Source organism: Rhea americana, unplaced genomic scaffold (assembly GCF_003343005.1).
Source record: "Rhea americana isolate MKP2758 unplaced genomic scaffold, rheAme1 scaffold_25, whole genome shotgun sequence".
NCBI lineage: Eukaryota > Metazoa > Chordata > Aves > Rheiformes > Rheidae > Rhea > Rhea americana.
The window spans coordinates 5,207,283-5,222,905 of NW_028186368.1; the positions used below are offsets into that span (position 1 = coordinate 5,207,283).

A 15,623-nucleotide genomic window follows, 5' to 3' on the forward strand; every position below is an offset into this window, starting at 1 on the left:
AGAGAGAGAGAGAGAGAGAGAGAGAGAGAAATAGAGAAATCCCACAGGCAGCGCCTATCCGCTGAAGCGCCCAGTCCAGGGCAGCCACAGCAGGGCAGACGCCTGCTCCATCTGCGCTCCCTGAAGGCGATGGAGGAGCCTGTCCTGGTCCCCGCCGGAGTGCGGGCATGCCGCTAGCAGCAAACCCTGCCCCTGTGCCAGGCGGGCCCTGAGCTTTCGTGTGTCTCCGGCAGGTCATCCACTGCAGCGGGTACCTGAAGATCCGCCAGTACAGCCTGGACATGTCCCCCTTCGATGGCTGCTACCAAAACGTTGGCTTGGTCGCCGTGGGCCACTCGCTACCGCCCAGCGCCGTCACGGAAATCAAGCTTCACAGCAATATGTTCATGTTTCGGGCCAGCCTAGATATGAAGCTTATATTCTTAGATTCCAGGTAGAGCTGAGGTTGTTTTCAAATCTGCTTAGCCCTTCCCTTCTCCTCCCTGCCGGCCTCTTCCTCTGTCCTCTCACTCACTGGTATTTGCTGCTTATGTCTCTCTCAGGGTAGCTGAGCTAACGGGTTACGAGCCCCAGGACTTGATAGAGAAGACCCTTTACCACCACGTCCATGGCTGTGACACCTTCCACCTGCGATGCGCCCATCACTTGTGTAAGGAGTTGTTCTTAAACCTCCCCCTGCTCCCCCCCCCCCCCCCATCCCGTCCCAGCCTTCTCCTTCTCCCTCTACAGATGGACTCTGGTTTTGCTAGGGTTTACCTTCAGGTTGAAACGGGAAAAAAAAAAAACACATCTCACTGGAGGGGAGTATAAGCAAAACCTCCAGCAGATTTTAATGAAACAAGCTTTTAGAGAGTGCACACTGAGTTGGAGGAAGGAGAGATATGGAGGAGTTCGAGACTGGAATAAGAAGTCTTTTTATTATTATTATTATTTTCCTCCTTAGCTCCCAGTTGTAGAAAAAGAACAAGGAACAAACTGCAGGCATTAATTCACTTCAAATTCCAGTTAGGAAAAAAACCCTTTTTCTTACTCCAAAAAAGCCGTGCCAGCGAAATTCAAAAACTTTTGCTCCACTTCCACCACCTCTCATAATATTATCTGTGTATCTAATTTTGACCGCAATAGCGAGCCCGATTCGGAGAGCTGTTCTTTATTCTATTTTGATATCAAAATGACATTAACATACAGATAGATTAATAAAAATGATATTAATTTCCGGTAAGCTTCCTTACGGAGAACGTAACGAGAAGAAACAAAACCCAAAGTCAGACTTACAGAATTAAACCTCGATGACGATATGTCGGGGTGARGGTTGAGGAAGGAGGGTGGGAAAGCAACCAACCAGTGTATGCCCCATATCCCACTAACCCCSCTTTGTCAGTGAGTAGCCCCACTCTCCGGGAGGGCGCTGCCCACGGCGGGCTGGGTCCGYGCCGTGGGTGCTGCCCGCGGCCGGCCGGAGCCCGCTGAGCCCCTCTCGGTCTCTCTCCGCAGTGCTGGTGAAGGGCCAGGTGACCACCAAGTACTACCGCTTCCTGGCCAAGCACGGCGGCTGGGTGTGGGTGCAGAGCTACGCCACCATCGTGCACAACAGCCGCTCGTCGCGGCCCCACTGCATCGTCAGCGTCAACTATGTCCTCACGTAAGTGAAGCCCCCACCCGCCGGGGCCGCGCTGCGCTGCGCGGAGCCCCTGCGCCCGCTCCGCACCGCTCCGCTCCGCTCCGCTCCGCTCCCCGCCCCGCTCCCCGCCCCGCGCTTCGGCTGCGCCGGGCTGCCGAGCCCGCTCGCTGCCGCGCTGAGCGGGGCTGCTAGGAAACACATTGAGCACTTTCATCTAGATGAAGGCTTTCCCGTCGGCCCGTGCCTTTCCCTTTCGCGAGGGGKAAAAGATTTAGAGGTTTGTCACCCACATACTTTGCTGCCTCCCTCCCTCCCCAACTTTTTTTTTTATATAGTTTAAATGCACCCAGCATTAAATAAAATTTAATGCAGCGTAAAAAAAAAGAAGTTTCCACGTACGGAGTTATTTATACTCAACAAACAGGACATCTGTTTTTCTTTTCAGAAATCTGGGGTTTGAAGTTCTTAATTTCATCCAGAGTCTCTATCAAAGCTCTGAGATTTCTTTTTTGTTCTTGGAGAGAGTTCCTTACAGTGAACCACAAAGAAAGTTGGTGACCAGAAGGGAAAAAAAAAAAAAAAAAAAAAAAAAAAAAAAAAAAGAGAGAGAGAGAGAGAGAGAGAGAGAATAAAATAGAATTAAAAGAACAAATCAGAGTGAATGCGCATATACTGTATTATCTTAACGCTTCCTCTTGTATTTCTAGATTGCTAGGTTGTGCTCTAGCTACACTGCTTGAACCGAAAAATATAGGCCTAGCGAGGAAGGGAAACCTTGGTTAGACCGTTCTGAAGTATTTGTTATTGTGATTATTAGTATTTTCTCTGGACATACCGGTAGCTGTTGGTGGCAGCAGTAGAATTCATTAGCATCGTAAGACCTGCTAGTTTGGCGGCACCTCATTGATCCTAGGGCTGAACATTCCTCTATTCCGTTTTTTTTGTTTGTTTGTTTTTTTGTTTTTTTGTTTTTATTTTTATTCTGGAGTAGCCGTTGGAACTGCTTGAGAGACTCCCTCCCCTCTCCCAAAACTACCGCTGTGGGAGCACAAAAAAATTGCCTTTGCGGGTCTAGTGCACGCACAGGTGGCAGCAGTTTGGGTAGCTGAGTGTGAGGCGGGCTTCCCAAACTGAAGTGGCTCGTAGCGCAAAGGCTCTGCTCCTCTCYGGGTCCTGTGTGCGGGAGCGCTGGCGAGGTGGAGAGGCGATGCGGAGCGCAGACCTGCTTTACTGGGTGATCGCGAGTAGTACGTGAAGGRGGTAGCAGGCATGATGCTATTAGATGAACAGAAAGGTGTTATTGCACCTACATAAAAAGGATACACTTCCTTCAGCATTCCCATGTAGAGAGTGAACCCTGATTTCCTTGGAAAGAAAATCCTTTTGATTCGCCTTAGAAAGGGGTGCGGGAGTGGGGGGAATTCCCAGGACCTGCAAGGCTGTGGATCAGCAGAGAGATGTACCTATCGCTTCTGTTCCAGCACCTGTATTCCATAGATGAGTGTTTCCTCTGCTTGTTTTTCCATGAGGATCTGAGATTAGCGGTCACTTCTCCCCCCCTTTAATTCCAAAGCAGGGAACGTTAATCACCGAACTGCACCTTAAACGACCCGGCTGGGAATTGCAGCCTCCCAGCGGATCGCTTTGTCGCCTGGGGGTCCCGCTCGGCCAGTCCCCTGCTTGCCGCGGTGACCACCACAGCAGCCGCTCCCAGGGGCTTCGCCAGCGAAGCGAGGGGAGCGGGTCCCGCTCCGCGGCAGCCGGTCGGGCAAAACCCTGGCGGCTGCTTTCCAGCAGCGAGCCGGCTTATATACATACATCATGCGCAAGCCGGGGCTGCGCGCACTTGCCTCGGTGGCTAGTAACCCGGCGCAAGGTGGCTACCAGGCGCCGAGAGGCTCGGGAAGGGGGGCAGGCGGGCGGCGCCGGGAACGCGCCGCGGCCCGGCCGCAGGGGACGGGGCGGGCGAGGGTGCCGGAGCTACGGCGGGGTCCCCTCGGCCGGAGGGGGGGGGGTCCCCTCGGCCGCGGGGGTCCCTGGCCTCGGGCCGGCCCGGGCCGCCTGCGGCCGCCGCCACGCTGCGGGGAGCCGCAGCCTCTCGCACCGGGGCAGAAATAGCGCGATTCCTCCGTCTCCGTTGCTTTGCTGCATTTTCGCTGGAGGCAGCTTATCTACGTTTTCGTGCATTTGTATGGATTTAAAAAACAAGTTTGTATTTAGACTGGTTTTCGGCCAGACAGGAATGTAGGAGGGCTGTGTATGCTCTGCCTAGAGCGTAGAGGAGCAGGCTACCCTATGGAGCGACTCCGTTATGGTCGGGGTGAGACTCCCCTCCTGCTCTTTCCTTAATTGGCTCGAGTGCGAGCAGGGGCAGAGGACATGCAAAGAGCGGTAAAAGGCAGCTTGCAAATGCTGTGAGCTCTGCTGCAGCCWTCGCGTGCTGCGGGTGGCTGAAATGGAGGCTGCGGGGGCACCACGACTACCCTAAAATCTAGTTTGGGTGTGCTCAGGTCCTCGAGGTCTAACCCAGCCTGACTTTCTTCGTTAGTGCACTGCAGAGCAACAGACCGCATTTTGTTTCCCTTTGCGGCAGCGCTACCAGTAGTTAATAACTGTGCCAACTCCAGCGGCCGGGCGTAGCCTCTGCTGCCTGTTCATTATTAGATTTTAACCTGCTGCTAGCCTACCGTTTGGAAAATAAATAAGAAGATCAGGCTGTGCCCTGCATCGAGGATTGGGCAAGTGGATAAATGGCTGAGTTTTAGAATCAAGATCTTGCTAGCGTCTGAAATGGATAACCTGAAGTGAAGGAAAGCTGTTGCAAGGGAGAGGTTCCCCCTAGGAGAACGGTGTGGGGGATGCTCAGAGTGGGGTTAATTGTCTTAATGGCAAATCAAGATCAACATGTTGTCACTCAAATGAGGAAAGTAGGTGGCAAAAACTTAAGGAAAAAGAGAAGCTGTGGGGACTTGGTGTTTGCCTCTGTTACAAGGAAAGCTCCCCTCCAGGAAAGTTGAAAAAAGGCCCTGTAGCACTCAAAGTTTGCAAATGTTTAATATATTCTATTCTAGTGTAAATCCTGCAACTACTAAAGTTGCTTAAGGGTGACATTGGATTATTCTACTAAACTAGGAACAGCTGAGATGTATGAGCATATGCAGTGGGCTCCTTCCATACTTTATATAGCATCTGATATATGGAGGAGCCACTTGTGCAGATGCAGTTCTTGGCAGAGACGCAGGTTTGTCAGTTATCGTCTAGTCCTGTTATAAACTTAGCTAGGAAAAATGTGCTTACAAAAAGCAAAGACAAGCACTTCTTGTTCTTTGAATATCRACTCTTGTGTATGGAAATCTTTCGACTTCCATAGAGAAAGCAAGGGAGGTGCAAAACAGTGTTTTGATGTTTGAAATAATAAAGAATCGTATTTGTGGTGGAGCCTAAAAGGCAGGATACCTGTCGCTAAAGGTTCATTTGAAAATAGGGAATGCAGGTCTTTTTCACTAAATCTGGGTTAAAATAACAAGATATTTGGAAGATACTACAGGGGTGTTTGAGAGTGCTGAAGAGRTAGGCTGCTGGTCACCTTGCATAGTACTTCTTCATCCAGGGAAAGTCTCAGAAAGCTTTTTGGTTGCTTGTGGTGCAAGGGGATTTTTGTCTGGTTGGAGGAAATGGAGTGAGCTCTGATGTTTTAGAAAGGAGAGGTACAGAGTGGCACAAGTGTCTGCTTGGATTGGCAGGCCAGTGTCAGCGTGGGTTGAGCAGGAAGAGTTTATATCCCTTGGCTTGTAGCTGCCCACCCTCCCGGACTAGTAGAGAGGAGAAGAATGGAAAGAACAACACACGGTTTATGCAGAAGGTTAAAGAAAAAAAAAATCCACTCCGTTAAGAATATGTCTACACACACATACACTTCATGTATTGTATGTATATATGTATACTATAAAGTGTGTATATGCACACACACACATGCACACACACATATATAAAGGGAGCCATTTCCAGCATCCATAAATCCCAAGCCTTGAAAGGGAAAATTCCAGCATTGAGAATAAATGTTTTTAATAAGTATAAATACTGAGCTAAGTAGGATATGGTGGCAAGGGCATTTTAGCAAGGTTATTTTTTGTGTAATGGCAGTGTGTCAAAATTAATATGAATGACCTTTAAGCATTGTAGCTTTAAAATAGAGAGATTTGCTCTTCTTTTGTATTTTGCTTGGCATATGTGAGTACAGACACAGAATATTTTTTTCTTTTCTTGTTTGTTCTGTACACACTGTTGCCATATTATTGATTATTAACTGTTCATGTTTATCACATAAAGAGACTCAGGTATGAGTCAATTATTAGAGAATGCAACTGCTGAACTTGCGTCTAAATTTAGTTTGCAAACAATCTCCCTTTAAACAAATGGATAATGCAAAGTGCACATCCTTTGACTTTTTGAGCATGAGCAAATATTACAATTATTTGTCCTCAGAAAAAGCAAGGGAAGCTTTTCTATATACATTTTGGTTTTCTTTATCATTTAAAAGAATAACTATAACAGTAACATACACAGATAAGATGAACTAAATATTTAAATGCAACTAATTTCTGTTCTGATGATAGTACATAAAAGTTCCACTTACCCTCTTCACATTGCATTATGTAACCGGCTGGTTAGAAGCACAAATTGAAGTAAGCAATTTGTTTGAAAGAGTATTTCATAAATAACTGCCATATCGACAAATGTTTTGCTTAATGATGTAGTACATGTAATTTAGAATAATCATTAATTTTATCTACAGACTTCATCTTTAACTTTACTACTATTTATAGCTTTGTATACTACCTGATTGAAAATAACTCCATAAGCAGTGTGGTATCACTCTGTGTGGTGGATCAGACTGAAAATATTCACCCACCAGCATCATAAGTAGACTTTAGGGTAAGTTTTGTGTCAGGTGGAAACAAAACTCTCCCCAGATCTTTGGACAGACACAATGAAATACTTCCAGAGCTCTTCATAAACATCTTTTTGTTCTGTCTGTGGGAGACCAAGTCCCACTTCTTTTTCTTCCTCGTTGATAGGAGATTAAACTAGATTTTCATACCTATACGCCCAGCTTTCTTAAGTGTTTCTCTCAAATTGATCTATGTGGAACAGCTGCAAAGTCCTCTCCTCAGCTGGAGGCAGGTACACGTTTTTTCRTTTCTCTCAGATATGTCATGGAGTGTATACGATAGTGAATACACTGGGAAAGTTACTACTTGCAGAAATAATTCTGCATACCCTTACTTATATTATTAATGGAGCTGCTTATATGAGTAAGCTTAGTATTATTATATAATACTTGGAATTAGGCTTAGAGACTTTAATTAGATATTGTATTTTCCCTTAAATAATTAGAAATGATAGAAAAAAATGTGTACTGCTGCTTTTCCTCTATATTTCTCTGTATTAACTGGGAGTCCTGCCACTTGCTTAACTGTGAGCAGGCCCTGGTCCCATGTTGTCGGTTCAATCTACCCAGTGCAGTATTCTGTTTGTTAACCATTAGTTTTTATTACAGATGTGTCTTCTCGCAACATTATTTATATATATTTCTACCAAATAGGAGACAGGACTTTCCAGGTGTCCRCAATATGCTTCTCTATGTCTTTCTTCATGTAGAGGCTTTCTTAGCTACCATTTTTTAAAATTCACTTCAAATTTCTATTTAAACCAGGTGACTRTAATGGCCAAGGCACTAAAACTGTTGGCCAGAGTCTATAATCATTGCTCTTATGAAGAATGTTTTATTTGCTAGAATAAGGAATAAAGGACTGCAACTTAAATCCACAGAAATACCCAGTCATTAGTTTAAATGTATGCATACTGATGTCTCACAKGGCATGAAATTCAGGATAGCAGATAAGTGTCTGTATTCCAAGAAACAAATGTGACTTCAAATGTTTTCCACTTCATCGTTCTCCCATTCAGTGTGCTGGCTGTTACAGGGCTTTGGAAACTCACTCTTTCCAAACGCTGAGTTACGGATCTTGTAAAACAATTGTCTGGGGTTGAGCCATGTTCTACAGCTGATTTAGCTGCAATGGGTGAAGCAATTACTATCTCCATCTGTCTGCCTCACTCCACTGATGGAAGGTATAATGCCCACTACAGGAACTCCAAACATGCCTAAAATGCCATAGTTTATAGTTTAAGGTAAACTGCCACAGACTTAACTTTATGTATACTTATGTATATTTATATATATTATGTGGAGGCACTGGATTATACGCTGTAGCACAGCTGTTCCTCCTGGAGGGACAGTTAGAACTTTATCCTTACTTTGCCCTTCAGTGCTTTTAATGGCCCAAATGAAGCTTGTGCAACCCTCTATAGCAGTTGGATGTGTAAGTCCCTTTGGGGGATCAGCCCCAGGGGTCTTCCTACATGGCAGAGAAGAAGAGACCATAGACCATGGAGTTATGGGCTAGAATTCCTTATTCTGTGGCACTTCAGAGAGCGGAAGACAAGCAATGCAATTGATAGAGTGCTTCCTGATTTTACCACAGTACATTTATATCTTGTTTGTGGATTGTATTACTGGCTGCACAGAAAAGGCAGCCAAGCAGTTGAACTTCTACCAAAGCATTCCTCTCCACACTATCGTCCTCTCGATATTCTGTGCAAAACTGCCTGCTGAACTGGCTCCTGCTCTCCTAAGAGCAACAGTGTGTGCCTTAAGCAGGTTTACAATTTCGCTAGTGCTGCTTCTGCTTCCTTAATCTCTTGCATGCTTGTTCTCTTTGCTATGTGGTGCCTCTTGGTACATCTGTGGTTGCATCATGTACATCATGTAATTATCACTGTAATTATTCACTGTATTTACTATAATTATCATGAGTCACCTTACATACAACAGGTGTGATAAGTTACTAAGCTGCTTCTGAGGTCAGCCCTTCCCTTTGCCTTAYGGTGTCCTTGCTAGTTCTTATTCATGGGCATACAAATGTGGTATCTAGACGTGGCCTAAATTAAGTGTTAACAAATACATCTCCTTTGCCCATTCAACAGTGGCAAGTATCTGTTTAAAATATAATTCTCCTTCCCTCACCTCTCTTTTGTACTTTATAGTGTGGGCCAGGCTCCAGCACACATGTTCATACTCAATAGGTTACTTCAGAGGCAGCCCCATTCACTTTGATGACACTATTTATGGAGGCAGGCATCACTCTGTGTGAACAAGGATATAGAATCTGACCCATCTGAAGGCTTGCGATGGCTAAAGTCTGGAGTTAATCACATGATCTTAAACACAGTTATACGATTTATTCCTGTTGTTGTCTTTTGTTATCATCCACTTAGAGCAATTAAATCACAGAAGTCCTGAATTACTAAAGCACTTGAGCACATGGCTGGCTCTAAAAGTGCTTAGACATAACTTTCAGGGCATGATTATATTCTAGTTAACTCAGTTTTGAAATAAAAAAGCCCTTAGGCACACGCTTAGAAATAAGAATATTCTTTGGCTTTGCCAAATAGAGATGGCTTGAAGGACGTGTTTGTTACTGTGTTGAATTGGGGCCTAATAAAGAACAGCTGTAGTTTTTCAGCTACAAACCACTGTGTATAAATCTTGGGGCAGCAATGTTGAAAATAACAGCTATTATCTGCTGAAGTTTCAGTGCAACTATGGAAACTCAAATGCCTGGTTAACTGAAGTTTGGCTATATCTCCTAGCATTGTGTGGATATTTTGACATAACCTAGAGTCAAGATCTTTAAAACCGTCCAATATTCCACATTCTTGCATTTGTGCTTTTAGTTAGGAAGCATACATGTACAGCCTGCCCTGAAGGCGGGCTGTTCACAAGTAGCCTTGGCCTGTGGCTTTCTATCATCTCCGTACTATGTGTGGCAGCTGGTATCCTAGGCTGCTGCTATAGAAAACTCTCTGTTTCTGACTCAGCCCCTGGTTAACAGAAATCCACACAAAAGCATCACACACTATTTTTCGCTTGCTATTTCCAAAGACTGTTTTGTACACAGAACAAAATAATAATCTTTAATGGCTGTTTCGAGAGAACTTTTGCTCAAATAAGTGTGTATTTGGAGGAAAAGATCCTGGTAGTCTCCACCTCCCATTTGCAGCTGCTAAACTGCTAGTTGTAGTGTGTTGTATGGTGGTTAAAATTATGCTGAGGCCCAGGGGATATCAAAATATCAAATAAAATGGAGTATTGCACTTTACAGCCTCATGATATTTACTTTTCTTGCTATTTATGATTCCTATTTTTTCAACACATATACTTTATACATTATGTGCCTATCAAAGCTTGATAGCTGTGCCTGAGCGTGGTACGAAAAGAGCCCTAGAGCCAAGGGGGCTCATCATGTGAATGGGATTAGGCTACAGCAGAGGTTTGGCTGTGGATGAGGAAAAGCTAGCAGGCACTCTAATTGAGGTACAAATAATGAAATCAAAAACTGGATAGATTAATTTGTAAAAGAAGTGATTTTCACCAAGTGACAAAAAAATCATTTTTGCCCTCCTTCTCTTTCTCTCCCTCTTGTCTTACCTTCTCTAAAAATCAAGCAAAACAACACTATTTTGAGAAGTGTTTATTAAGTATGATATCATGGTTGCTTGACTTGTGGGCAGATGGCAGATAATGGCCCTCAGGGACAAAGTACTGTGCTTGGCTAAAGCTGAAGAACTTTAGACAAGTTAATTGAAAAAATTGTCAGGGATATTGTAGAAAAATCTAGCTTTAACTGAAAAGGGCAAAAGTTTTATGATTAGAAAGGACTAACCTGATGAAAACAAAAGTGAGCTACTGTAAACGGAACCCCTTCACCAGATGGATGTCATAATTCCTCTTGGACTCAATATGCCTCTTTAACATGGGATCAAGTAGATTAGAAAAAACAGACTAGAATGATGGACAGGTATGTTATGAGGCATACAAGTAGCTGGGTTTGTGAGAACTACATGTTGATTTTAACTGCTAGATGTAAAGGTGTGGGCTTCACATGGTGTCTGTGCAGTCACTTGGAGAATGCTGGAAAGGAACTGGTGCCTGTGGTCCATATGCATAGACATAAAGATGTGTGGGAGTGAGGTTCTAGAAACAAAATTCTAGTAGTATGTTGGAAGACAGAAAAGAGAAATCTCAGTTTGTAGAGCAGAAAATATGGCTGGAAAGAGGAATTTAGAGTCACTGGAAATTAGAGAGAGTTGGAATAAAGGAAATTTGCCAAAGAGGAACTAATAGAACTAATAATAAACCATTTTTCAAGAACACTATTTATCTCAGAAAAATATTCTCAGTTCGGATAGCTTATCAGAAAGTTTGTAGGGTCAACAGAGTTTTCACCTTAGGGTCTTAGAAAGGTTCTGACAACAAAACCTTTAATTATAGAGCATGTAGAASATCTGACCAAATCTAAAATATCAGTAATGTAACTTTTACAACAAGTTGTTAAAATTATTAACAACAGGACCACTATTCATGCACTATTTTAAAGGAACTCAAGCACAAAATTGCTGAACTACAGAGGTGTACAGCATAACATAAGAATAGCCATATGAGATCAGGCACATAMGGGTAGTGACCATAGCAAATACTTTTGAAGAGTTTAAAAACAGAACAAATGTGCAATAATGCTTCCCCAGCACATTATTCTAGTCTTCAAGAAGTTCAGAGGACTTTCTAGACGTGAGATCTTTGAATTCATTAACTGGAAATGTTCACTGTTTTTCTTCTCCATGAATTTATCTGATTACTTTTTGAAAACTGTGCAAGCTTTTAGCAAGGAGTAGCTTAAGTAAATATAGCAAGAAAGGCTTTCTTTTGTTTGTTATGAAACTACAATCTTTTAGTTTCTTAATAGCCCGTACTAGTACTGTTAGAATAAACAGGTAAACAGTTGTTTCCTGCCCACTTTTGCTGTGCCACTCATAATTTACTGATCATATTTTGTTCCCCATGTCATTTCTTTTTCAGCCAAAGAAGTCTACTTACCACTTGATCATAGAGAAGCTCTTCCAAACCCACCACCCTTGCTGTCCCACCATGAGCGTCTTCAGGTTTTCAGATTAGATGATCAGTGCATACAATAGCCGAGATTTCAGTACAGGAGGAGTTAGTAGATGGGCATGATGATGTGCACTTTCTTACGCACAGGCCAGTCTGTGTTATTAGTGACCTCTCTGCAATGTGATACATCTTGCTTTTGTGAAATTTCTCAGTGATAAATGTGAAAAATAAATTAGAGGGTTTGACACCAAACTGGAGTTTAAAGATGCTAACTATTTGAAACAAGAAACTGAAATTAGGTTTTAAAGACCATACTTAAGTAAAATGGAGGAGAGTGTCATATGTGCCACTAAAAAATCAAAGTTCATAGCTACATAATTGTCTTTTGTAGTTCCTAAAAACCTAGAACTGTGACTGTTGTCTGGTTTGTGCCATGTTTCCAGTTACTGTTACCCACATAAAAAAGATAGAATAACTGAACCCTCTCTAAACCTGCTTGGCTGATTCAGTCCTTTTACTTGCAATGAAAGGACACAGCTGGTATGAGGGTCTCATTCTCAAAGGAATATCTGAATTTTAAAGTTAAAACACCTAACATCCTTCATGGAAATGATGAGGAGTTCCTTTTGGAGCTCCTTATTACGTACCTGAATGGGCAGCGGGAATCTTTAAGATTTAGGAATCTGTTGTTGATTATCTCTGCCAAAATGTCAGAAGCAACTGCTCTTAAATCTTTTTGTCCAAGCATAATATATACCTATCTAGTGTGTTAATTCTAATAATTTCTGCTCGATTAGGTACACAATAACAATGGCATTACATGTATTCAATCAAGTATTTTTATTCATAGAATACATCTCAAATTTATTTTAGCAGTTTAAATAAGTGAATTTAATGTAGTGTTAGTCAAGCATGACAGTAGTGAAGGCTTAAGCAGATTAGAAATAAATGAATCCAATTAAAGAACACATCTGTGAAATTTGATATGTCATAGGCATGAATGAACTGTTTGCACAGCAACTGTAAAGAAATCATTAATGATTAACTATCTACAAGAGGTTTAATCAAGGATAAATAGTATAGGACATAGTTAAAAACRTCTAGGTTTAATACATGGAGATGCTGAAATAATACAAAACATGCTGTGCATCAATAGTGACATGACTACTGGTCTCTAGAAATGTATTTCTTGCTATTTGTGGCACAGATGTAGTTAGTGGCTGTAGCTTAGTAATATTAGCTACCATATGCATTGGTAGTGGGAGATTGTCCCTTTTTAGAAAAAGCTTAAGCTTAATAGGTGACATGGGCAAACATGCTCCATGAAAGAAGTGTTCCTATGAAAAAATACTTACCCCCATTTTTTTAGAGCTGAAATTCAGATAGATTAAGGTAGAGATTCTCAGGAGTGATCAGTGCTGAGCTAAATTTGACCCCGCACAAACTAAAAGTCCCATTGGCTGCCTTGAGGGTAAGTTCAGGCAAGGGCTGAGTGCTTTCAAAAATCTCATGATGCATGATTTACCCAGTGTGACAATAATCTGCAGGAGAGTTGAAAACTGAATCCAAATCACCAGGCTACTAGGTCATTGTCTTAAAGGTGTCTATGGTATTCAAGATATTATTTTTTAATGTATGACAGTGTTAAGAAGAATGAGATAGAAAAGTCTACTSTGTATAACAGTCAACTGTTGCACTGTTGTCAGCCTGGCTTTCTGTGAAATGGAAATAGTCTTATGTRAATATGTGAAAACTTATGTTTGTGCAGCATTAATTCTAAAAGGGGTGCTGYGTACATATATACGCAGATACACTGAAGGGAGATTGTATTTCATGGAATGGTTTAAAAAGAGTATCTTTAAGGAAGAAAAAAATAGACTTTCAAAAGTCTCATTTAATACGCCTTTATTTTTTTCATTTTTTTTGTGAATATGCATACAAATTTAAAGTAGTGAAAAATCTCGAAAGATTACAAAGAAATCAGTACAATAGTTTAATCAAGACTGGCAGTGTGGACTTGAGCGATGGAGTTCTGCAAGGTTAAGCTTGCAGTTGGATAAAACATTGYACTAGGCTTCATTCTTATGGTGGCTATCCAAATACATGTTAGAATATTCTGGATACCTTAAGAAAACAAAAACATTTCATGCTATATTCCTCTAATTCAAATTTCTTTTTTTTTTCAGACATATTCTAATATACACAAACCTTTATGAACTACTGATAAATACATTGCTCAATTTAGATTGGCAGTCACTGAATTTGTACGAGACATGATTTCTAGCCAGTTGTCTTCCTAGGCAGCTTACATTTGAAGTAGGGTGTTCTCTGTATAAATGTATGTTATAGAATTAAACTCAGGTCATTATATTTTATGTAGTTTATTTAAAGCATTTTTCTCAGTGTTATAGGTAACTGAAGATGATCGTTATCTTTATATATATAATTAASCTAGGATATCTTGGGCATTTCATTTACAAAGAATAATAAATCCCTAGTGCACATTTTAGTCAAGCAAATCTAGTAAAATAAAGGCAAATGCAGGGAACCATAGGACCCCAGAGATGATTAGACCTGTGGCTGGAATGACAGACTCTACCTTCAGACTGCTGAAAACTCTTCCGCACTACGATTTTCTAGAGGCCAGGATGTTTTATTTAACTCCAACTTACAGTTAAATGACTGCACTCTCAGTCAAGGACCCAGTCAGGGAATATATAAAATTTCTCTGACAGTAGCTGTTATAAAATCTCCTTAGACATTTATGGTAAATGGTCTGTATAGGAAACTTCATGCTTCAATTTTCCTGAATGTATCAAATCATTTAATTATGCTTTCTGGTTTGGATTGCTCTGTTTTTAAAAGCAAATACAGAAACTTGATACCATGTGTGTGAATCTCATAGTCAGARGAGTTGTAAGCTTGGACTCAACAAGATGTAAACAGCTTATGCTATTTATGGGGATAAATAAGTACCCAGGACTCAATGAAGGGATCCAATATACAGATTTCCTAGTTCTCCAAATAGATGCATTGGTTAGCATTAAGAGTGTTAAGGATAAACAAACACCTTTTGGACAGTCACTTACTTTTGTGAGTAGTAGGTCAGGCTATACAGGACTTCTCATTCAAGAAGGATCGTTATCATCATCCCGATTACTGATGGAAAAGCTGAGASAGAGGATCTCTGAGGTCACATAGCTGGATGTCAGTGCAGTTTCATACCAAGCAGTGAGGTTTAATCTTTTTTTTGCGCCCACTTCAAGCTAGTGTCCTAACATTTAGCTTCTTTCTTGTACAAGCTGAGGGAAACCTGCTCGTTGTGACCAGTTCTGGAAGATGCTAAGGGGATTGCATACAGTCCTCCTGACAAGTCTCGTGGGCAGTCCAAGGGCTTTGTAAACATTTCTGAGACACATTGTACATGAACAGAGGACACAGCAGATGAGGAATCTGTCTGTTTTGTTGTACCATCTGCTGATTTAGAAAGTCATGAAGATGACAAACAGCCAGAATCTGTTCTCTTTTCATTCATCTGCTGAATGGAGCTGTGTTAGCATTGTATGAGCTGGCGAGTGGAAATGTTAAAAGTTGCAGGCAATATTTAAAAGTAGAGGAATGATTTTCATTACAATTACAGTATTGTGGTCAGACATGCAAGAGGAAGTGCCAGACTTACCACCTTCATGACTGATTTTAACTAAATTGCAGGAACTCAGTGAAATAGACTGAACATTAATGACAGTAATATCTTCAGTTTAATCTCATGATTTCTATTCATTAGTCTGTGTAGAATGGAGGAAATCTGAAAAGTTATTTTTTGGTCATTAACCAAACTAAAGACAGAAAGCATTAAGAACTCCCTTTTCAAAAATTTTTCATCTACAACTAGAGGAAATGATGAATATATATTGCTAGTTCAATAGAAATAATAGTGCAACCAATTAAAATTATACCTTGCTTGCTTTTGCGTGGAGCAATTTCTAT

General features: G+C 41.7%; 1 protein-coding gene across 1 annotated transcript in view; it reads left to right on the forward strand.

The window, feature by feature from the left end:
* Positions 1-15,623, forward strand: part of SIM1 (SIM bHLH transcription factor 1) — a 45,804-nt gene that overhangs the window by 12,825 nt on the left and 17,356 nt on the right. Inside the window, exons 6-8 of the mRNA XM_085306981.1 lie at positions 234-433; positions 543-649; positions 1,495-1,642. Of these exons, the coding sequence (XP_085163107.1) occupies positions 234-433; positions 543-649; positions 1,495-1,642 (455 nt within the window). The remainder of the gene's footprint in view (positions 1-233; positions 434-542; positions 650-1,494; positions 1,643-15,623) is intronic.